The sequence below is a fragment of the Barbatula barbatula genome, assembly GCF_947034865.1.
Source record: "Barbatula barbatula genome assembly, chromosome: 16".
Lineage (NCBI taxonomy): Eukaryota > Metazoa > Chordata > Actinopteri > Cypriniformes > Nemacheilidae > Barbatula > Barbatula barbatula.
The window spans coordinates 17,503,396-17,527,401 of record NC_136779.1 but is presented as its reverse complement, the minus strand read 5'-3'; the positions used below and the strand labels follow the sequence as shown (position 1 = coordinate 17,527,401).

Here is a 24,006-nt window from a genome sequence, read left to right as displayed (position 1 = left end):
CTTTCAGTCGAACACACAATATACGTTTCTTTCACATTTACAGTTGACAATTTGAACACAGAATTTGTGACTCGCCGTTCACGGGACTTTCTCCCAACAGAATTTACGGCTCTCTTGGCCGAAGGACTCAAACCTAACAGAATTTGTGATACGCAGATCACGGGACTTCTTTCCCGACAGAATTTGTTACTCGCCAATCACGGGACTTTCTCCCAACAGAATTTACGGCTCTCTTGGCCGAAGGACACAAACCTAACAGAATTTGTGATACGCCGATCACGGCACTTTCTCCCAACAGAATTTACGGCTCTCTTGGCCGAAGGACTCAAACCTAACATAATTTGTGATACGCCGATCACGGGACTTCTTTCCCAACAAACCTTTTAAATCTGACTTTTTTTCCTCTTTTAATCAATTATTTATTATATATTGACCGAGGGCGTTGTCCAGCTTAACACAGAATAATTTAGATTTAGTCAATGGCAGAATTCGAATAAACAGGTTTCTGCTTACCTTTAATTATGCCGCGCGGTCTTTTGTGTTAAGTCTGTCTCAGCCTCACGGTGGTCTCTCAGATCGATTGTCCAAACCGTGTCCCCTTGTTCCAACTCACGTCTGAGGTCACCATTTGTAGGACTCAAATATCTTTGCTAGTCCTGCGTGTTCAAAATTTGAAAGGAGTTTATTCATCAGATTTAAAAGGTCTTCACATCGATGGTTTGTTGCCGTCTCCATACGAATCCAATCAACAACACCAAAGAAAGTTTCACACATACATTATATGCAGAAAACAGAATATGTTAATGTCTTCTGCTCCCCCTCCGCCTCCGGGTCGTAATTCCCTGAGCAACCAATCAGGTCCTGTTGGACTCTTGCTAACCACGTTCCGTTCTCTGCAAGAGCATCTGGCCGGAAATCTTTTGAAACCAGCCTTTGTTTGCAAGTTGAATTGCCTTCTGTGTCCATGTAATTAGACAAAATTTCAATGGTTATATAGCACACAATATGGTTAAAAGAAAGGTTATATGATTAAAACATATCTATTAAACTTTAATCATGTCACGTGGGAAAATTCTTTTGATTAAAACAAAATTACTCATCCATTTCTATATCGATTGATCTTAATTCCCAAAATCAAAAGCATACTTGTTCATACAAACAAAAAAATATAAACATTGTTACTTTTCTAACAGAAAAAAAACTCAACGCCTGGAAGAAACCAAGTAGCTATTTCAGAAAGTTAATAGTTATAGCGGCAACTTTGTAAACAACGCTAATTTTGCTCGACTAGTTAGGCAAGAACAAAGATGACTAGAAATTTTAAAAAGATAAACAAAAACAATGTAAAAATGAACCATGTACTTACTTAAACGATCGTAGTTGATGACTATTATCTGAAATCTGTATCTTGATCCTCTCTTCAAACAAAAGTGTGTGACGAGTGATCTTCCAGGATCTGCTCATACCATTTTACAGTTTGCGTACAAGCAACACAGACAGAAAAATGTAACCGGTAACTTGCGGTTTACCATTTGTCTGCCGTCTGCTGCCCCTGTTGACCGGTGGAGGTACTTAATTGTATGTGCTTTAAGTTTGTTTAACATTAATTTGTAGAGGTCGCAATTGCAAATTAATCCCTTACACCTGTTAAAGGTCAAATACATTAAAAATCGAGGTCGGAAAAAAATGAAAGACACAAACGACATTCCCAGTCAGTGCATAAATCAAAGAAATGTAAAAATGTTCACCTAAGTGCATAAAATAATTCGATATATTTTACATATATTACTGTACTCGCTTCAGAGTTTCAAAGCAATTTAAATGTCTAAACCTTACTTTAATGGAATCATAGTCAAGAATCTGTTATAAACCTTACTGACTTTGGAGCAAAACAACTATAGCCTATTTGATATAATTTACATCTAGGCTATTATGATTTTATAACCGCTTTAAGTGTGAAAGGTAGTTAAAATGCTGTCAGTTATACTCAGGGCCATATTTCTGCGGATTTCCGCGGAATAGTACCATGTATTTGATTGAGTACCATTCAAGTAGTTTAGGGTTGCAATCTGACGATTTTATGGCGTGATCGATTCCAAAGACATCCACAGTCTACTTCTCAAGCGAATCTTATAGATCATGATCGTTTCTAAAGTAGGCTACAGAACAAGCAAATTTGACCTCACTCAAAGCAAAAGTAAAAACCACTAATGAAGCAGCCTGTCTATATAAATGTCCACACGATATGGTTGTCGTGTTCGTATTGCATCACGTGTTTTTGTTGATAAAAGCAAGCTTAGCCTACACATTATACTTGGGTTTAATAAGCGCTGCGTAAAGCCCAACTGTCACCATCGCATGCATAAGAAAAGCGCCCATGTAAAGCGCATTCTAAGTGCGATGAGAATATCACTGAAAACGCCATCCTCACAACAACAAAAAAACACAAATAAGTGTCAAAACCCTGGATAATTACAAATTATTCATAACGACTTTTGCGAAACGACTGTAGGGGCACATATTCTAATATTACTTAGTATACTTGACCTGCTAAACAATCTTACGTTTTGGGAGAAATCTTTTGGTAGTAATAAGTAGGAATTATAGGCCAAGGTTTTTTTAACCCTTTCAGTCAGCTCTAGGTATCTCAGACTCCCCTCTACGCTGGTTCAAATTCTACCTCTCCGGCAGATCCTACAGGGACTTGTTCTATGTAGTTACAGGTTAAGGATAAATACAATGAAGTCAGATTTTTTACCCCCCTTATTCTATGTAGTTACAGGGTACAATACAGGGGCGATTTTAGGGTCAGAGCTTTAGGGGTGTTGAGCACCCAATGAGCCCCACAGCCACCACCCACCCTCTTTTCACACAAAAACAAAAAATGTGTCTATTGAAAAATAACTTAATAATTTTAACATTGATTCAACTAACTCCAAAATCCAGATTTTTTTACACCTTTTTTTACACCTTTTTTTGCAGGACAGAACTCCTTGCATTGCAATTCCTTTAAAGTAAGAACGTTAGAATAGAGCCGTTTTAACTAACTAAATTTAAAATACTGAATGAGTGGTCGCTAACACATCCAAACAAGGTTTGAGACCTTTTCAGGACACCAGCTTAATTGTGAGATTTCACACAGACAGCCCCATGTAACAAACACAAAATCTTCTTCACAAAGCATTTCCTTACCCTTAACTCCACGTGCCTCCTTTTGTATCAACAGTCATCAGATTGGTTAGATTAGATCTTTATTGTCATTGAACAAAGTAACAGGTACTTGGACGACAAAATGTAATTAATCTTCTGTCAATTATTTACAAATGACCATCTTTAAAATATCTGGTCGCACGCCAGTCTGAACTTTCATAAACCAATATAAGTAAATAAAATAATTTAAAAAAAGAAGGTAAAACCAAAAAGTCCAAAATATCCAGATAATTTACAGAGGTCTTGAAAATACTTAGAAAGTAAAGATATAGAAAAAGAAATAGAGGGAAATCTTTAAAGTACTTCCCCTGAATCCCCATTTGGCTCTACTTTGGGAGAGTTCATCTATGTCGCCCCACTTTGAGGATGACAAACCTGTCAATGACCCTTTGGGGTTCAATTATTTCAAGCAACTCCTTCTCAATAGACATCACAGATAGGTGCTGGAGTCTGCTTTGGCCTGTGGTCCTCCTGAGCCATGTATGGAGCCGACGCAAGGCACTAAAAGACTTTCAGTGAAGGGAACACGAATCTGAACTGTACCAGCCTCACTCTTGCGCTTCAAAAAGCATCACTTCCTCTGACACTCTAGTCCAAACGCCAGGGCGATCATGTTTCCATGACGACTGACCAGAAAAGACGAACGTGACGTCATGTTTACATGACTCCAGACTGTTAAAATGAGTATCAAATGAACGACAAACTTTAACAACAGAGACACAGGTCCGCAGTTTAGTTGTTTTTGTTTCACAAAATAGCAGTTAATAAACAGAACTGAATGCGGGATACTGACTCCAGTACTCACCGATATGGTTTCGCAATCGGAACAACTGTATGTAAAAGGAAAGAAGTGTGAGACAGCTTTGGAGCAACTTAGTTGATTCACAACACTACATAACGGGTTCTCACTCCGCGTGTGTTTTGCGCTGGATGACGGTCGCGCTGAGCGGTGCAGGTACAGAGGAGAAGTAGAAGAGGAGAAGAGGAAGAGACACTATTTGCTAAGCGGGGATGTTTAATTTTCATCCTTAACACATACATTTTAAACAAAAAACTACGGAGTATGTTTTGCACATTATTTATCCTTGTAAAAGACGAATTATTTTTAGAATAACAACATTTCTTACTCCAAGTTTTAGGGGTGCTGAGCTCCCCTAAAAAGGGGCTAGCTACGCCCATGGTACAATATACAATAAATATACACAAATCGATATCCTTCACTCTGCAGCACTTATTGTGGAAACAACTTATTTACATTATAACTTATAACACATTTACAATACTTTATTTAAATGAAATGTTCACTAGTGTTAAGCAAGAAGGTACAGAGGCTATGCTGTAGCTATTGTGAATGAGTCTTGGCTTGACTTCCGGTTTGTCTTTGGCCAGTGTCTAATAATATAACTATTTATATTTTATTTAGTTAATGTTCATTTTTATTTATATTGTAATTTTACTGTATAATAACTGTATTAAATAAAAGATTAGAAGAATTTTATTCTGTGTAGTCATTTGTATTTAATTCAAGTATTGTCTTAGTCTTGTCTAGTTAAATCAGTCTATGTTCTTGTTACCCTCCATGTTTATACCCTTGTTCTTGTTTTACCCCCTCGTGGGTTTTTGTTTTGTCATAATAAATGTATATTAACCCCTTACACACCATCTCTACCTGGGTCCTCCGTCCTTATCAAACAAACGTAGAAACCTGCATACATCCGGGAACGGTGGAACGGCAGCTTCGTGCCCTGGATGTGCATCCCACAAATCTCCATCAACTGCAGGATGCTATCCTATCAATATGCGCCAACATTTCTAAAGAATGCTTTCAGCACCTTGTTGAATCAATGCCACGTAAAATTAAGGTAGTTCTGAAGGCGAAAGGGGGTCAAACACAGTATTACCTCTTCTACTTTGCTCTCAACGGAGGCGGTCACATTTCTTTACTCCCCGTCCTCTCCCTTTTTTCCCTGCTTGCTCTCCTGTCTCGTCTTGTCTCATCTATTGACTCTCTGCACTGCTCTGCAACTGAAAATTATGGATCTGATCAACTGGTCTCTCAACGCAATAAGAAGAAGCTTGGGTTTGGGGGAACCTGACGGAACGTTTGCAGCTGGCTACACAATGGACACGTGGGAGAGATGGCGGATTGTGTGTCTGGCAGCTCTTTCCGTGGAGGACATTGAAGATATCTACCTATTCGGAAACATGATGCTGTTACTCGCCCCAAGACTAAACAATAGTAATCTTCTTTTTCGGCTCCCCTGTTTCAGCCTTGGCCAAGGCTGCTGCTGGAAATCAACCCTAAGTAGAGCAGTACGGTAAGACGCTCTTGCGTCCCTCCCCCATTCTACTGACACCTGCTGATTACAAACTATCACGCAGACACACACACATATGCCGCACTCGACTGAGGCGGTATCCCATCCCCAGATCCCTCGCCTCCGTCACTTTGAACTGCCAGCCTGACAAGCGGGTTTGCGACCTGCGCCGTCGTGGCTGCAGGACCAGATGGCTGCTTGCCGGAGCTGGATTACTTCCCCTGTTGCAAGTCTTGTATATGGTGTATTGTGTGCTTGTTTTCTCCTCACCTTCCTCATGTTATGCTGCATTTTTCTTCTTACTACATTTCATTACACTGTACTTGTATATGTGTAATGATAATAAAGTTTAATCTAATCTAATCTAGTATTGTAATCCTTTAGGTGAGTGTATAACTGTTCACTACATCACTACTTTGTGATCAGGTAGGTCTTGATGAGCTTCAGCTTTGAGAAGCTCCTCTCAGCTGAGGCCAATGTCACAGGAAGAGTGCAAGCGGTTGCTGATGGTCCTGCTGCTTTCTCATCAGGAGCAGTTGCTGATGGTCCTGCTGCTTGCTCGTCAGAAGCTGATGAAGGTCCCCCTGGCTCTCCTTGAAATGGACCTCCGAAGTACCTGCATCTGTTTTTATATTTAACATTACAATATACAGTGTCCCTGTTTAAGCATCTACCATTATATTCGGTCTTAATCTCCACATTATACTAGGTAATTAATAAAAATGAAGGTAAATGAGTGATGAGCACCATATGATATGAAGGGAATATGCTTGCATTTATCTTGCAAAGTGGACAACGAGCAGTCCTATGCAGTACAGGACACTTTAAATGTACCGGTTTGTTCAAATTAGTAAACTACATTGTCTCAATATATTCTTATAAATTTGGCAAGGCTAAATCAGCAGATTTGTCCAGTAACCAAACCACGGTAAATAAAAATACAATAGAGCAAAGAATTGGATAATATTTCATAGCACAGTGCTCATTTAAAATTCATAGTGATATATGAATAATCCACTGCTATATTTTAATAATTGGTTTTATTTATAAAATAGTAGCACAGGTCTATGCTTGAGACACATTTATTTGAGCCTTTTTGTAAAGCAAACTCTGGATAAAGCTGACTTTACATACAAACAATCATAGCCTGTTAGCTGAGTTAGCTCATATTTATATAAGGCTAGCTGAGCTAGCCGGTGTTCTGTTTAATTGTGTTACCCGTCGAATTTTGCAACCCTGGTGTTGTTATTGGTTTGGAAAGGGGTAACTTAGGTTTAGGGGTTGGGTTGGGGTTATTGCTGTTTTGTATGAAGGTAGCAAAATTCGACAGGGTAACACAATTCGACAGAATATCGGCATGAAAGAAAGTAGCACACTAATTTGTTCAAAAGTTGGCATTATGTCATGTGTCCCCCTCCCCCACATCAAATAACTTATCTTTATCCTGTGATCGTTTTTCTTCATCAGTTTTCTGCTTTTTGCGTTTCTCTGCAAAAGACACATAAGTACGTTTCGATGACATACATTGTAATTAGCGTTTACCATTATTCTCATCACTTTTAGGGTGGCAATACGTCCGGATTTTGGCCGGACAGTCCGGATTTTAAGCCCCCTGTCCGGAGGACACTCATTTGTCCTCCTTTCCAGAGTTGCGCTGAATCGGCCTTAAAAAACGCGCTCTAAAACCTTTATCGGGACGCAGCAGCATAGCGTCTGACGCCGTAAGACATGAGTCTCAAACTCAGTTCCTGGAGGGCCACAGCTCTGCACACTTTAGCTCCAACCAGCTCTAAACCACACCTGCTTGGAAGTTTCTTGTAATCCTGAAGATGTTGATTAGCTGAATCAGGTGTGTTTGATTAGGGTTGGAGCTAAACTGTGCAGAGCTGTGGCCCTCCAGGAACTGAGTTTGAGACCCATGCCGTAAGATGTCCGGTCAAACAAATGATTGGCTGAAAGCGGTAAATAAATATCTGATATATCATTGGTTAAAAACTTAAACAAGCCTCCACGGCGTGGAGGTGGAGTCCACGTGCTGGCTACGTCCCATCATAACGTTAACATGCCGAAACGTCAGACATTTTTATCCGCACAAATTCATATCAAAAAGCAGTAGAGATGCTTCCATGGATTTTGCACACTATGTCGCTGAGAAGTAGACGTTAGTAGTAAAGGGAAAGCCGCCATTGACCGACATGCCAGCACTGAAAAACATAAAGGTAACCGACGAGCTGCTGGTATGGCTTCCCTTAGGTCTTATTTTCGAGATGCAACATCACCTCAGGATGACAAAGCTTTGTAAAGCTCTGCTGCAGAGCTTTGTAAAGTCTATCATGCAGTCAAGCATCACCAGTCATACAGGAGTGCCTTGAATAAATACAAATACTTTGAACAAACACGTTTTTGTCTCTTCTGTTACACATAGGTCTACATCAAGATATGTCGTAGATCAAATCGTCTGGCAATGAATAGAGTAGGCTATTTCAGAATCACTGTATCATGATACCATCGATATGATAGACAAAATTGTATTGTATTTGCGAGTACACCAGATGCAGTTATTCTTGCCTCACTAAATGCCGCAAAGTGTCCTCCTTTTTGGTGTTATGGAAATGGCCACCCTAATCACTTCAGTGGAAGGTGGGCAGCTGTCAATCATCCCGTCAGACCTGTCAGCAGCATCACTCACCATGTGGCAGCCCAGCCAAAATGTGATTTTTACCCGATTACCCCATGAACACGTATATGCATGAATGCATGTAATACCTGCAAATAAAGACAGGTACTTTTAAATCTCGAAAATATAATAAAATATGAGGCTGACCTTGCAGTTTGGGGGCCCCTTGGTTGCTGCGGAGCCCTATGCAGCTGAATAGTCCGCATCTAGCAAGAAATGGCTCTGAAAGCACCGTTTACCTTCTAATTTCTTGTAATTTCAAACAATTAAATGTTCATATAATGAAGCTATAAAAGAAAATAGGCATCGCTTTGGAATCTATTTTTACATTTGACACACTAAATGAAAACATTTAATATTTCTAGCCCTATTCAGTTATCAAAAGGGTAAAGCGTACACTGACTTTCACCTTGTCCACAACTTGCTTACACAAGCTTGAGACCTGTCGTGAGATTTGATCTTAGCAGCCGCTCACGTTTATATTGATAAATGGCAAATTTGCATTGGAAGCAAACGTTCGCAGCAGCGGACAGAGCGACCAATGCCGCGCTATGTATTTATTATGTCTATGGACTGGAGTCGACGCCCTGACTGAAAATGATGCGATCTAAATTTCACAGGGGCCCGCCTCTCTCCGGTCCTATTGGTTTACACGCATGCAATCATACGCTCTATTGGTAGCTTTGCTGCTTTTCAAACACAATACGGAAGAATACAAGGAAGTAAAATAGTGGATCCTCACGTTGAAGCGTAGAGATGATTTAAGAGAATTACACTGCTTCCATTAATTACCAGGTAAGAACTACCATTTGTGGCACTTTATAATATTTGTTCTGAAATGTCAATGAAGAAAAGAGTAAATATTAAAACGTTAAAGCTGTTATGGGTTATTGGGTTCTCACGCCTCTACTGTAAAAAGCTTTGTGCATATGTGTGTGTGTGTGTGTGTGTGTGTGTGTATATATATATATATATATAAGGCAGCTATGGCCCGTAATATGTTGTTTCGTTGTTACCATTCCAACGTAATCTATTATCGTTTTGATTTAGATCATCGTTCGACCTTTAGGTCCCGCATCAACTAACGTTACTAGTCCTGCTTTATATGAGTACAACAATACAATACATTAATATGCTATTTCTAAGAGTATAAGAGTAAAATAAACGAAAAGCTTATTCTTAGCTGCTGGTTTTTCTAACAGCAGAAAAAAAGAAGAATATGAGTGCCCTGTAATTCTAAATCAACTTCCGTTACAAGTAGGGAAGTGGTGTGTTGTGACTATTATTTGCTGTTCTGTTTCTTTTCTATATGAAAGATTAGTTAGAGTTCAGTATGTTAACGTTAGTAGGAAGGTTGTGGGTTATACTTTGAACGTCATTTAAACATTGTAAGTAAATAATGTTAAAATATCAATATAGTTTACAAAACAGTAACAAATACTGTAAGAATAACAAACAGGGTTTAAATAATCTACTGGGCCAGGTCTGAAAGCCCGTTGCATTACATTTATTTGTACAGAGAAAAATAATCTTGATCTTAAATAAGATTTTTGGTTTACATATAGGCATTTAGAAGAAACTTTTTCAACACAACCTACACAAGTGCGAGGTGCTTTGGGTTTTGGATCGGATGTAAATGTGTAAGAGAGAGCCAATGTCTGAGAAATGTTTTGTTTCAGAATGTCATCCAGTGAGAGAGACGAGATCAATGAAGCAGCGCCTCCCCAAAAAGAAACAAATTGCAGAAGAGAACACAATACTGACAAGAACCACCACAATGGTATTACAGAAGGTCCTCCTCAGCCCAGTGACAACACCACAGCTAATAACCTTGCTCTCCTTAAAGCCCACTCCATGGATGTGAAGTTTGAAGTTGGGGAAGAGTATGACATTATTGAGACCATAGGCACAGGTGCTTATGGTGTGGTTTCTTCTGCCCGGAGACGAGACAATGGTGAGAAATGTGTTGACATTAGTTCACTAGACTAACCATGTGTCCAAAATTGCATGCTTTGACAGTACAAACTGTAATACTTATTAATGTAATAATTATTACCCACATCCATGTTCCAGGTTATAATACGCAGAAGTTTAAACATAAATTTCGCATTAAGCAGGGATTCTTACCCTAAATGTCTATAAAATGCACATTTAAAGAGCTACTTTGCTTTCAGTCAAAGTTTTCAGACAGCTTTTAGAATAGGCACCAGCCAGTGTGAACACAAGGACACCCATATCTCAATGTGTAAAGTTCTGATTATTTAAAACATTTAGAATGTATTTAATAACAGAAACATCAACTGTTTAAGACATCAACTAGGATAATACATTATTTTTTTTACAAAGATGGTAGTGTGCCTAATATGTGAGCTTAAGGGGCATTTACCCTATAGGTACATGTTTAATTCAAATTATATTTATTGTTTTATTCTGTTCTGACAACTCCCAAATTCCAAATAAAAATAAGTTTTGTATTTGCATTTATGAATATGCATTATCTTAAATACCACAAATAAGTTTTATTTATTATAGCAACAACGAGCCGTTTTGGTGTACTGTTCCCCCATGTGGGTGATAAGTGCAATTGTCTGATACGTGTGTCGTAAATACTGTCGCATTCCCTGTTGTAAGCGATACAGGTGAATTTGTTTACAAAGCTGTTGTTAACAAATTTGTGTCGAGAAACAACATGCTAGCTATCAACAGCCGGGCAACAAAATATTATCTCTCAGCTACCTTTGCGGTTATAAATTGTGAACCGGTGGTGCAATGAACAACCTGAACACATATAACAAATAGGCTCAAAAGTACAGGAGTGTAGGAAAAATGTACATATAACATTTACAAATCCAGTAGCAGGACCGCTAGGTCTCCATCCATGTGTAAGCCCGTCCGATATTGATTCCCAAAGAAAACACATAGTATTAATGTTTTTAACATGTATTTTAGGATCATTTAAAACCTTTATATGAGCTTGATTTTTTTCACAACTTTCATGTGTCTTTGCCTTCTTCAGTTTTTCACATTGCTGTTGGGTGACGGTCATTCCTGTTCGTTTTTGTAGAAATTCAATAGACACTGGACTGAAATGACCACAATACATTCAGAGATGTCTGTTGTAAAGGCAAAACTGGAGTGGTTCTGCTTTGTTTCTGTTTTAGAGCAATTAAAATACTGTGATTTCAACTGGCAAGTCATTTCATATTTTACTGCCAGCTCTGAACAGCCTATCACTCTGATTTGATGCCTTTTGGCTGCAAAGTGACAATGTTGTCATATTCTTCTGATTGTATTATACAGCTGTTCAGTTAAGGTTCACCATATGATAGGAATCGTTTTGTATCTTATGTTTCTCTTCTGTTCAGGCCAGCAGGTAGCAATAAAGAAGATCCCTAATGCCTTTGAGGTTGTGACAAATGCCAAACGCACACTTCGAGAGTTGAAGATTTTGAAGCACTTCAAGCATGACAACATCATTGCTATTAAAGATATTCTACAGCCTGTGATCCCTCACTCTGCTTTCAAATCAGTGTAAGAATTTTAAGTGGAATAGATATGTAGATTAATATTGCATGATAAATAATCTCTTTTATTTGACTAGCATATCTGAAGTGTCTCTTTGTCTCTTTCCCTGTCTTTAGTTATGTGGTTCTGGATCTCATGGAGAGTGACCTGCATCAAATTATTCACTCCCGCCAACCCTTGACCCCAGAACACACGCGCTACTTCCTTTATCAGCTGTTAAGGGGACTGAAATACATTCATTCTGCTAATGTTATTCATCGTGATCTCAAGCCGTCTAACCTACTGGTCAATGAAAACTGTGAGCTGAAGATTGGTGACTTTGGCATGGCTCGTGGATTAAGTGCATCCCACTCAGAAGAGTCACGCTCCTTTATGACAGAGTATGTGGCTACCCGCTGGTACCGTGCCCCTGAACTCATGCTGTCTCTCCACCACTACAGTCTGGCCATCGACCTTTGGTCTGTAGGCTGCATTTTTGGCGAGATGCTTGGCAGAAGGCAGATGTTTCCAGGGAAAAACTATATTCATCAACTGCAATTGATTCTTTCTGTTTTGGGAACACCACCAGAGAGTATAATAGGGACGATAGGATCTGAGCGGGTACGCTCATACGTGCGGAGCCTCCCTTCGAAAGCACCAGAACCCTTTTCTTTATTGTACCCACAAGCTGAGCCTGCTGCATTAGATTTGTTGGATGCCATGCTTCGCTTTGACCCTCGTGAGAGGATCAGCACGTGTCAGGCCCTAGAGCACCCCTACCTTACCAAGTACCATGACCCGGATGATGAGCCAGTGTGTGTGCCCGCTTTCGATTTTGAGTTTGACCGACAGACTATGGGCAAAGAACAAATTAAAGAGGCTATACTTGCAGAAATCCAGGACTTTCATAAAAAAATGCAAGGAGTCAGGAAGACGATACAATTTAGGCCATTGCAAAATTCTGTTCCTGCAGTGGGTGGTATTTCCAATAACAATAAAGAGTCACAGCATCTGACAGATACAGAACAAATTCAACTCAACTCGATTCCCAACTACAAGTCAAAGGACACTACACAAACTCTAATTAATGCAGTTCCTTCATTTTGTAACCACTTTAACTCCCAAGCCCCACACCCTCTTGCTCGGATGGTGCCATCCTTGACCCAATCAATGAGCTGTTCAGATGTGGACATGCTAAGTGCAAACTCTGATGGACAACCAGAAACCATTGATCTTACAACACCCACCTCTAATCAGGGCACACCTTTTACTGAACCAGTGACAGACTGCACAAAAAAAGAGCCTGTTTCTTCAAACAACATTTCTCCCAAACAAATGACTCAGTCCCACCTCATCTCTAAGACTCAGTCTGGTTGTTCACTCTCTCTAACACAAACCCAAGCTCAGTCACTCTCTCAAAGTCTCTCTCACTCGCTTGAAAAAGGAGGAAAAGCAACAACTGAAGTTACAAAAAAGGAGGGAACCATTTCTGAAGACACAAAGGCAGCTCTCAAAGCTGTCTTGCTCAAATCAGCTCTTAGGCATAAGGCACGAGGTAAGAAAGTTTCCATATTGCACACATGTATGTATGTACTTTCAATAGGCCAAATTTGAGCCATTAAATGTTTATTTGTTATACAGAAATAATATCTAATGGCTTACACAAGAAAACTGCACATTTGAATCTAAAGCAAAACATGAAGCAAAAAGTATCACATTTGTTATTACTCTACAGAAAGTGAAGGAAAAAGAATGTTAGGCTGTTCAAAAAAATAGCAGTATCTATATTTTTCTTTACAAAGTCAAAAATGTACTATATAAAATGAAAAAAACTTGAAGATTTAGCGTTCTTGTGAATCACTGAACTAATATTAATTTGTATAGCCACGGTTTCTGAGAACTTCTTAACATCTGTGTTGCATGGAGTCAACAAGCTTTTGGCACCTGTGAAAAGGTATTCCAGCCCAGGACGATTGCGCTACAGACCACAATTCCTCTGTATTTCTTGGTTTTGCCCCTCCGAAACAGCTTTTTCAGTGTGTCACCCCAAAAGTTTTTAATCTGACGTTAATCTCGATCTGGAACCAGGATGTGGAGGGCTGTTCCATTAAACAAGATTACAAAATAAGGTGTTGTCAGTCGATTCGGGTTCATAAAGCTCAGTTACCATGGCAATTTATGCTGGGAAATTAGCCTGTTTCGGGGCAGGCTAACTTTCAGGCTAAGCCTTAGTTGTTGCTTAAGCGGTCAACATAATGTGATGATATTACCCCTGATTCTCTGTCATGATGCAATATTACATCACTTTAATGAACATTTTAAATAAAAATTTTAAGAAATCAATTAATAATAAATTATAGATCACCATAATAAATGAATATATGGTCTGTTGTCATACATCTTTGTAAGATGATATCGATTTGATATACTGTAAATGTTTAAACTAATGTAAATAAAGCTTGAATTTAACATTCCCCAATAAATTGATAATAGCTATAACAATTTCAAACAATTATATTGGCCCAAAAGATGTAAATCCAAACAATTTATAGTGACCTTCAGTTTAATAAAATGGCAATGGGATGTAAAATGGGATGCCTTGTGTGTGTTGTATATTGTCTGCCTGAGTAGAGAGAGGCTGCCAATGATGGTTGTAGAGAAAGACTGATGGGACAGTAAGCTTATTTTTTTATGACAATTAGACAGACAGAGTTAAAAAAATGTGTAGCCTTAAGTTTTTAGTTTTCCTTCAGTTTAATAAAATTATTTTATCTTAGGCTATAGCTGCTTGCTGAAGAGAAAGCATTCTATTAAACAGTGTTGAAACAACAGGTCCTGTCACTGTCTTATGGCGGTTTTTCTTGCATCTTTTTCCAGTTGTTGGATTTTCAGGTTTAACTTTCCAGCTATGTTCCTTTTTGTGCGGAGGTAGCGCTTGTACACAGTCTTTATCTTCTTTGTATTATTCTGTAGGAACAGAAACAACTTTTGATGGGGTACTATTGACATTTTGTTGTAATGACTCAGTATTCCCTTTGTCACATATGGTCCCAGTCTACAGTCTCCTGCTGACAATCATATTTGCAAAATACACAATGTGAGCAACCTCAACACACAAGTGGGCCTTCAAATCTAATCTGCCATCAGTAATTACTGTACCTAGACCTGTGAACATAACAACACGCATTATTCTGAATTGTAGATGGTTATCGGAAATCAAGATTTAAACTCTTATTATTCACTGCTTTAAACTCTTTAAGACATTTACACTGTATTGTAATACATTTTATACAAAATAAAAACAAGTAATGTAGGTGTAACACTTTTGTACAAGATATTTTAATAACCCTTTTCCTTGCTTACTGTTTGAATAAATTGTAGCAAAGATTATTATATAGTATAATTTAATTTATTTTTAATGGGCTATATGAATATATATGAACACTTTATACTTAGTCTTTTAGGAATTTCTTGCCAATCTTTCCATCTGGTTTCCTTATTTGCAGCGGTAGGACCACAGTTTCATACATTTGAGGTTTAAATTTTTCGCACGTTAAATAGGCACAACAACATAGTATGAGAACCATGCGCATATCATGATGCTTGCGCCACCATCCTTCACTGTCTTTGCAGTGTAATCTGGCATAAATTCAGGGTTGTCTGACAACCTTCTGCGACCCTTAGACCCAAAAAGAACAATCTTGCTTTCATTAGTCCACAAATTATGCGCAATTTATCTTTAGTCAATGTGTTCTTTGGCAAATTGTTACCTCTTCAGCACATGTTGTTTTTTTCAACAATTGGGACTTTGCAGGGGCTTCTTGCCGATAGCTTGGCTTTACATAGGCGTCTTCTTATTGTTACAGTACTCACAGGTAATATCAGACTTTCTTTGATAACCCTGGAGCTCATCATATTCTTTGATCCATTTCATTGGTAGTTTTCGTTTTCTTCCACGTCTTTCTGGTTATGGTTTGCATTTTAAAGCATTGGATATCATTTTAGCGTAACAGCCTATAATTTTCTGCACATCTTTATATGTTTTTCCCTCTCTCATAATTGTTTTAATCAAAGTACGCTGTTCTTCAAAACAATGTCTGGAACTACCCATTTTACTCATATTTTCAGAGAGAAATGCAGAGTAAAACATTGGCTGCCTTCGTCCTTAAATAAGGGCCACTTGGTTGATGCCAGTTTTTTCACAGAATGATGTACCCCTATTTGAACTCCACACTGCTATTATTTTGAACACACCCTTTTCAATTAATGATTAAATTGTACAGATTTAGCAGCATGCATGTCATGACTGTTGGGTCTGTTTGTTTCCTATTACTCTACTACACATACTAGTAAAATATTTGCCATATAGAAATATAATTTCTACAAAAAACAGTGACTGATCTGGTTAGTGATATTGGACTGCTATTGTTTTTAAGATAACTGTACATACTTCATTTAAAGGTGCTGTTCCACGTGATCCCATTTTTCAAACTTAAGTTAGTGTGTAATGTTACAGAGAATAAATAATACCTGCAAAATTAGAAAGATCAATGCCAAGCGAGATATTGTCTTTAACAGAATTGGTTTTTTAAAATCTTCAACGTCTGGAATTGGCATACAGCCCTCTACTTCCCAGGTACATGATGTCACTATTTTTGAATATCCTCCGCCCACAGGAATACACTAGAAAAGGGGCGAGGCCTTTCTTAGAGAAGAGGAAGAGCCTTTTGATTAGTGTATGGTCACAATTGTAAACATTTGACTGAGCTACGCACTTAATTACTTTCCCTTTCATCACAGTCTTACAGTTGGTAATAAGAATTAGCTATAGACATTCTAACTAACGGTCAAATAACAGCTTCCATGACTTTAAAGGGGTCATTTGACGAGGCTAGAATGAAGATTATGGTTTGCTTTAGATGTAATACAATGTGTATACACGATTTATTGGTTTAAAAATGCTGTATTTTCCACATATCATGCATGTTTGTATCTCCTCTTTGCTCCACCTCTCTGAAACACGCTGATATTTTATAAAGCTCATCGCTCTTAAAAGCGAGGTGTGCTATGATTGGCCAGTTCACTATTTCGTAGTGATTGGTCGAATACTGCACATAAATGTAACGGCTCTTACCATATTCGGAACATCCTGGTTCCAAATCTACTGACAGGTGATATAATGGCATCGAACTTTCCTTATCAATTCGAGCCTGACTCTGATCCGAAAAAATTAAGATCAAGCCGATACAACTTTGCCAGCGTGACTCTAGTTTTTAGCTGTAAATGATTGGTTAAAACAAACAACCATATGCAACCAGTTTCAAACAAACAACCATATACATTATACAGAGTTTGTGTGAGAGAGAAACAAGCTCTCATTACAGCAGGGAATGGTAACATAATAAATACTGCGAGTGCTTCGGCCCTTCTTGATCAACCAGTGTTACGCCATGTCTCATCGCACGACTCAACAAAGACAATAAACCCCATTATAGAAAGACATTTGTTGCCTCTAGTTGGAACGTAATTACTGATTATTAGGACTTATGTTGTCTTTTTTTCCACGTTTCCAAATGTTCAGGTTTGTGCAGAGCATTTCACCCAACGATTTCACCAATGACATGGCGTAACACTGGCTGATCAAGAAGGGCCGAAGCACAAACTCTGCATGATATGGTTGTTTGTTTATAGTCAATTACGCTTAACCAATCCTTTACATTCAATTATATTTTATTTATATAGCGCTTTTCACAATTTGCAATATTCCAAAGCAACTTTACACACTGAAAAAAAAGATTTGTTGGATTTAATCAATTGAATTATGGACATTGGTTCCACAGATTTAGTTTGAGTTCAAACTGTCCTACGCATTTATGTAATTTCATTATAATGCTATCGAGTTAATCAGATGTATTTTCAAAAGTAACGTGTAAATATTCTTTTTAAGTTCTCCTAACATAATTCAATGATGTTAGCCTAACATCATTATTTTATTTTATATATATGCTGCAATCATGTTAGCTTTGTGCAATTTAATTAGGTTCCCTATCGATACTTCACTCGTACTGCGTAGCAGGACGCTATGGGGAAAACTCCTTTTTCTCCGATGACTGAAGCAATTCAAAAGCGCAGTGAAAACTGCACGGTGATTGGTTGGAAAAAAGCAGAGCTTTAAACCAATCGTAGCGGAGCTGCCGGACCAATGGCGATGGCACCCGCCAAAATGGGCGGGGCTTATGGCTATATAAGCGGACACATCGCCGTAGGGTCTTCAGATCTCTTCTCCTTCAGCGACGACTCGTCTTCGCTTCCCGAGACTGACTGCTTCGCCGTCGAGAGAGCACCTGCAGCGGATTCGACCTTCGGCTCAGCGCCTTCGCTCCAGCGGATTCATCAGCGGCTTCGCTCCGGCGGCTTCTGTTGGCGTCTTCGCGTGTGAGCGGCTTAGCGATCCAGCCGGTCTTTTCCCTGCCGCTATCCGGCGAATCTAAAGAGCAATTTTCACGCTTTCTTTTCAGAGAGCGTTTAGAGCAAATTTCCTGCGGCATTTACGTGCAGTTTTCACTGCGCTACAATGCCGCGTCGTCCCTGTCGCTCGTGTGGGGTTTTCCTGCACGCTGTCGACGGTCACGACGAGTGCGTTTCATGTCTGGGTCTCTCCCATGCAGAGAACGCGCTAAAAGAGACGGAATGCTCTCACTGCGAGAGTATGAGTCTCTCCTCTCTGCGCTCGCGGATAGCTTTCTTTTCAGAGAGTGACTCCGCCCCTCGATCCCCGCCGCCGCTGCTCGCACAGGACTCTGTGCGACAGAAGCAGCGGGGTAGAGGAGCTAAGCGCTCGGGGAAACGCGAGCTCACGCCGGCACGCCGTGCCTCGCTTTCCCCGCAGAGAGATGTTTCCCCGGTTTGTTTCACCCGAACAGATCAGCGTCCACTGGCGGCCGCCTGTGACATGATCTCGTTCGGTGGAAACGAACCGGAGGATGACGACGCCATGTCGTTAGCGGCTTCAGACGGGGAGGAGTTAGCGGGCTCGCTGGATGACCCCGCCCCCTCGCCGTCTCCAGAACCCGGCGGACACGCCCCCAGTGCGGACTCCGAGCTCTTCCGGGTCCTCACGAAGGCGGTTAACGAGCTGGGTTTGGAGTGGTCTCCCCCAGAGGAACCCTCTCGCAGCCGCTTGGACGAGTGGTTTTTGCCGGGGCGCCGTCAGGCTCCTCGTCAACGTAACTCACCGTTCTTTCCAGAAGTTCACGGCGAACTCACGAAGTCATGGCGCGCCCCCTACTCGGCCCGTCTTCGACCTTCTTCCTCCTCTGCGCTCACCTCCGTGGACGGCGCAGAGGAAAAAGGATACGAGAAGCTACCCCCCCTCGATGAGTCTGTGGCCGCACATCTGTGTCCGCCCGCAGCCATCGGATGGAGGGCTAAAGCGTCTCATCCTTCCAAGCCGTGCAGGACCACCTCGGCCCTCGCTGGACGCGCATACTCGTCCTCAGGCCAGGCGGCTTCAGCGCTTCACTCCATGGCTGTGCTCCAGGTCTATCAGGCCAAGCTCCTCCAAGGCATGGATGAGTCCGACCCTGACCCTGCGCTCTTCAGAGAGCTACGGAGCGCGACGGATCTTGCTCTACGCGCCACCAAGGCCACGGCCCAGGCGATAGGCAGATCCATGGCCAGCTTGGTGGTGCTTGAGCGTCATCTATGGCTGACGCTCACGGAGATCAAGGATGCGGATAAGGTCCCCTTCCTGGATGCTCCTATTTCCACGACCGGCCTCTTCGGACCGGCGGTGGAGGGTTTCGCAGAACGCTTCACGGCAGCGCAGAAGTCTTCGCAAGCCATGAGGCACTTTCTGCCTAAAAGACCCGGATCTCGGCCGGTGGCGAGCCATCCTAAGCCAGCCTCGACGCAACAGCCGGTAAGAACCCCTGCTGCTCAGAAGGCTTCGGGAGCTGACAGCCGTCAGCGCTCCCGATCTGGACGGCGCTTCCCGCATCCTCAGCGACAAGGTCCCCGGCCAAAGATCACGCTGGACCCCGCGCCTCAGGCCCCATCCTGAGCCCGATGCGAGGAAGAGGAAGGCTACAGGGCCCGCTCCAGCCGGCCCTCCTTCAAAGACTGCTCTCATGTCTGCCAGGTCACCCCGTTCAGTTCCGGGTGCCGGCAAAAATGTTTTATTAAAATGCAATGTTGGAAGTGCGGGGCCTTTTCTAACGCCCACACCACATTCTGCAAAATGTTTAATAAAACACAAACTTTGTCAAAAAAAGAGCAAACTTCCTCTTCCATTGTTCCTGGGAGTCAAGCCCCCAAAAGGCGGCGTATCTCCTCTTTACACCCAAACCCTTGCCACCCGGGCCAAGGCCTGGAGAGCCATCCCCGGGGTATCAGACTGGGTTCTGGAAATAATATCCCAAGGATATTCACTCCAGTTTGCTCGTCGACCCCCGCGCTTTCGCGGGGTCGTCCCCACCCGAGTGCAGGACTCAAATTCTCACGTTCTGCGCACGGAGTTGAGGAATTTACTGGGAAAAAGAGCCATAGAAATGGTTCCCCCAGACCAAATCGAGTCAGGCTTCTACAGCCGGTACTTTCTAGTACCAAAGAAGGACGGCGGCTTCCGCCCCATCCTCGATCTCAGGCATCTGAATCACGCCCTTATGAAACGGCGCTTCAGGATGCTCACGATGAAGCAGATCCTCTCGCAAATACGCCCAGAGGACTGGTTCTTCTCCCTGGACCTGGAAGATGCTTACTTCCACATTCAGATAGCCCCTCGTCACAGACGATTCTTGAGATTCGCCTACGAGGGAATTGCTTATCAATACACGGTCCTTCCATTCGGACTTTCTCTAGCTCCCCGCACTTTCACGAAGTGCATGGACGCGGCTCTTTCCCCTCTCAGACAGAAGGGAATCCGCATTCTGAATTACCTCGACGACTGGCTTGTTCTAGCCCAGTCGGAGGACGAGCTAAAGTCTCACAGATCCCTCCTCCTCAGCCACCTGGAGTGCCTGGGACTCAGGATCAATCTTGCCAAGAGCGCACTGTCACCCAGCCAAAACATTTTGTTCCTGGGAACAGTCTTCGACTCAAAACGCATGACCGCCAGAATTTCTCCAGACCGAGCTCTGGTCATTCGACGGCTCGCGGCCTCATTCACACCCGGGGTTTCACGCCCCCTCAGGGTTTTTCAGAAAATGCTAGGTCTGATGGCCTCTGCATCTCAGGTACTGAGTCTGGGCATCCTCCGGATGCGCCCCCTCCAGTACTGGCTGAAGCCCAGAGTTCCTCCACACGCTTGGCGTCTTGGTCGACTGCGTGTTGTGGTGAATCAAGCCTGCGTAACCGCCCTAGCCTCGTGGAAAGATCCCCTTTGGCTAGAGCAGGGTATGCCCATGGGCTCCACATCCAGTCGGAAAGTGGTCACGACAGACGCCTCCAACACGGGTTGGGGGGCTCTGTGCGATGGCGACCCGGCCTTCGGCCTCTGGTCGAACCAGGAAGGAAGCCTCCATATCAACTACCTGGAAATGCAGGCAGTATGGTTGGCCCTCCGCTACTTCCTACCGGTGCTAAAAGATCGTCACGTCTTAGTCCGATCAGACAGCATGACGGTAGTATCTTACATAAATCACCAGGGAGGCCTCTCCTCAAGACGCCTTTTTTCCCTAGTTTCTCACCTCTTGGAATGGGCCCAGTCCAATCTGCGCTCACTGAGGGCAACTCACCTTCCAGGCAAACTGAACCGGGGAGCAGATATGCTATCTCGGAGCAATGTTCCTTCAGACGAATGGACGCTCCACCCCATGTCGGTTCAACAAATCTGGAAACTCTTCGGCAAGGCAGAAGTCGACCTTTTTGCCTCAGAAGACAATACTCACTGCCCGACGTACTTCTCGAAGGGCAAGGACGCCTTGGCCCACGCTTGGCCCAACCGGCTCCTCTATGCTTTTCCCCCGATCGCGCTCTTGCAGCAGACGATCAGGAGAATCAGGGATCAAGCTCACCGAGTGCTTTTGGTAGCCCCTCTGTGGACGAACCAGCCTTGGGTCGCAGATCTCTCCCAGCTGCTAATAGCAGCCCCGTGGCCCATTCCCCTGAGGCGGGACCTCCTCTCTCAGGCAGGGAACACGATATGGCACCCCCAGCCAGAGCTGTGGGCTCTGCACCTTTGGCCTCTCGACGGGAGCCTACGGACCTCCCAGAGAGCGTACTGAACACCATATCACAAGCTAGAGCTCCGTCTACTAGACGCCTCTACGCCCTCAAATGGTCTGTCTTCGCCTCCTGGTGTACAACACGCGGCGCTGACCCAGTGTCCTGTGACGTATCACTGATACTGTCATTTTTACAAGAGTTGTTGGACAACGGCCGTGCCCCTTCCACACTCAAGGTCTATGTGGCGGCTATTTCAGCCTCACATACCCACATCGGAGGACAAGGAGTGGGCAAGAACGATCTTGTCGTTCGTTTCCTGAAGGGCTCCAGGCGGCTACACCCCCCTCGCCCTCTTACAGTTCCCTCTTGGGATCTGCCCACGGTCCTGAGGGCTCTAAAGGGTCCTCCCTTTGAGCCGCTGCTATCTGCGGACCTCCGTCCTTTGACGCTCAAGACCGCTCTGCTTCTCGCTTTAGCATCGGTGAAGCGTGTGAGTGACTTACAGGCTCTCTCTGTGAGCTCATCCTGTCTGGAATTTGGGCCTGGCGACGCCAGAGTCGTTCTCAAACCAAGACATGGCTATGTACCTAAGGTGCTCTCTACTCCGTTCAGAGCACAGGTTATTTCGCTCTCTGCTCTCCCCTCCTCAGAGCGGGATCCAGAGCTTAGTCTGCTCTGCCCAGTCAGAGCGTTAAGAATATACTTTGAGCGCTCCGCCCCATTCAGACGGTCGGAACAGCTCTTTGTGTGCTTCGGTGACCGCACCAAAGGGTCCTCGGTCTCGAAACATAGACTATCGAAGTGGATAGTTGAGGCTATATCGCTGGCTTACTCTTCCTTGGGCCTTCAATGCCCCACGGGAATTAGAGCCCATTCCACTAGAGGCGTTGCCTCTTCCTGGGCATGGTATAGCGGTGTCTCTATAAAAGATATCTGTGCGGCGGCCTGCTGGGCTTCGCCGTCCACTTTTACAAGGTTTTATAACCTGGACGTTCCGGCCCTTCAGGCCCGGGTCCTTTCTGCTTGAATTAGGTCGCTGAGCCATGGCTATGGCCACGCCAGCACTTAATTACTTTGGGACGATAACCGGTCTAGGCCACCTTCTAGCTTGGCCTCTACCGCTTTCAGGGTTTCCCTGCTTTACTCCGTCTCCGAGCCCAGGCTCCGAGACCATTTATGTTTTTCGTTCCATCTGTAGCACGGCGTGATTATACTTGTTCCCCATAGCGTCCTGCTACGCAGTACGAGTGAAGTATCGATAGGGAACGTACTCGGTTACTTACGTAACCTCGGTTCCCTGAGATACGGGAACGAGTACTGCGTTCCTTGCCGTGCTACGAGCTGCTGTGTCGTCGCTTCAGTCGAAGTAACCTGAAGACCCTACGGCGATGTGTCCGCTTATATAGCCATAAGCCCCGCCCATTTTGGCGGGTGCCATCGCCATTGGTCCGGCAGCTCCGCTACGATTGGTTTAAAGCTCTGCTTTTTTCCAACCAATCACCGTGCAGTTTTCACTGCGCTTTTGAATTGCTTCAGTCATCGGAGAAAAAGGAGTTTTCCCCATAGCGTCCTGCTACGCAGTACTCGTTCCCGTATCTCAGGGAACCGAGGTTACGTAAGTAACCGAGTACGTTTTTCTAACATAATTTTTATAATTTCACTTAAATTAGATTTTAATGGGTTGTTGTGTAATGTTTTATTTCAATAAAACAAAAAACCTTTTGTAAAGCCTTTATTTAATCAATGTAACAATGCATCATTTAAATAACATGTTTAAAGAACATCGCTTTTAAAAAACTTAAACTTTTATCCATCTTTTATTCAGTCCATCTCACTGGTGGAGCTTACATTTGAAATGCTGTGCCTTGACAGAGAGTTCCCCTCCATCCAACTCCATTACGAGTTTTTGAAGAATTTCTAAAGTAAGACGCAACTTTTTGGGGTACTGCAGGTTAAGAGCATAAATTAGACCGAACAACATTGACGTTGCAAAAGCCACACTGTCAAGATCATGAAGCACTGCCACACCCTCTAGCACAATTCCTACATCATGGGCTTCATTGTCAGCAGTGTCCTTTATCACGAAGATGCCTGCTAAAATGCAAGCCTTGTAAAAGTGGACGGCGAAGCCCA

At 42.7% G+C, this 24,006-nt stretch overlaps 1 protein-coding gene across 1 annotated transcript in view; it reads left to right on the top strand.

Moving 5' to 3' along the window:
• Nucleotides 1–8,881: 8,881 nt before the first annotated feature.
• Nucleotides 8,882–24,006, top strand: part of mapk7 (mitogen-activated protein kinase 7) — a 27,771-nt gene continuing 12,646 nt past the window's right edge. Inside the window, exons 1-4 of the mRNA XM_079476942.1 lie at nt 8,882–9,000; nt 9,885–10,159; nt 11,571–11,736; nt 11,847–13,264. Of these exons, the coding sequence (XP_079333068.1) occupies nt 9,886–10,159; nt 11,571–11,736; nt 11,847–13,264 (1,858 nt within the window). The 5' untranslated portion in view covers nt 8,882–9,000; nt 9,885. The remainder of the gene's footprint in view (nt 9,001–9,884; nt 10,160–11,570; nt 11,737–11,846; nt 13,265–24,006) is intronic.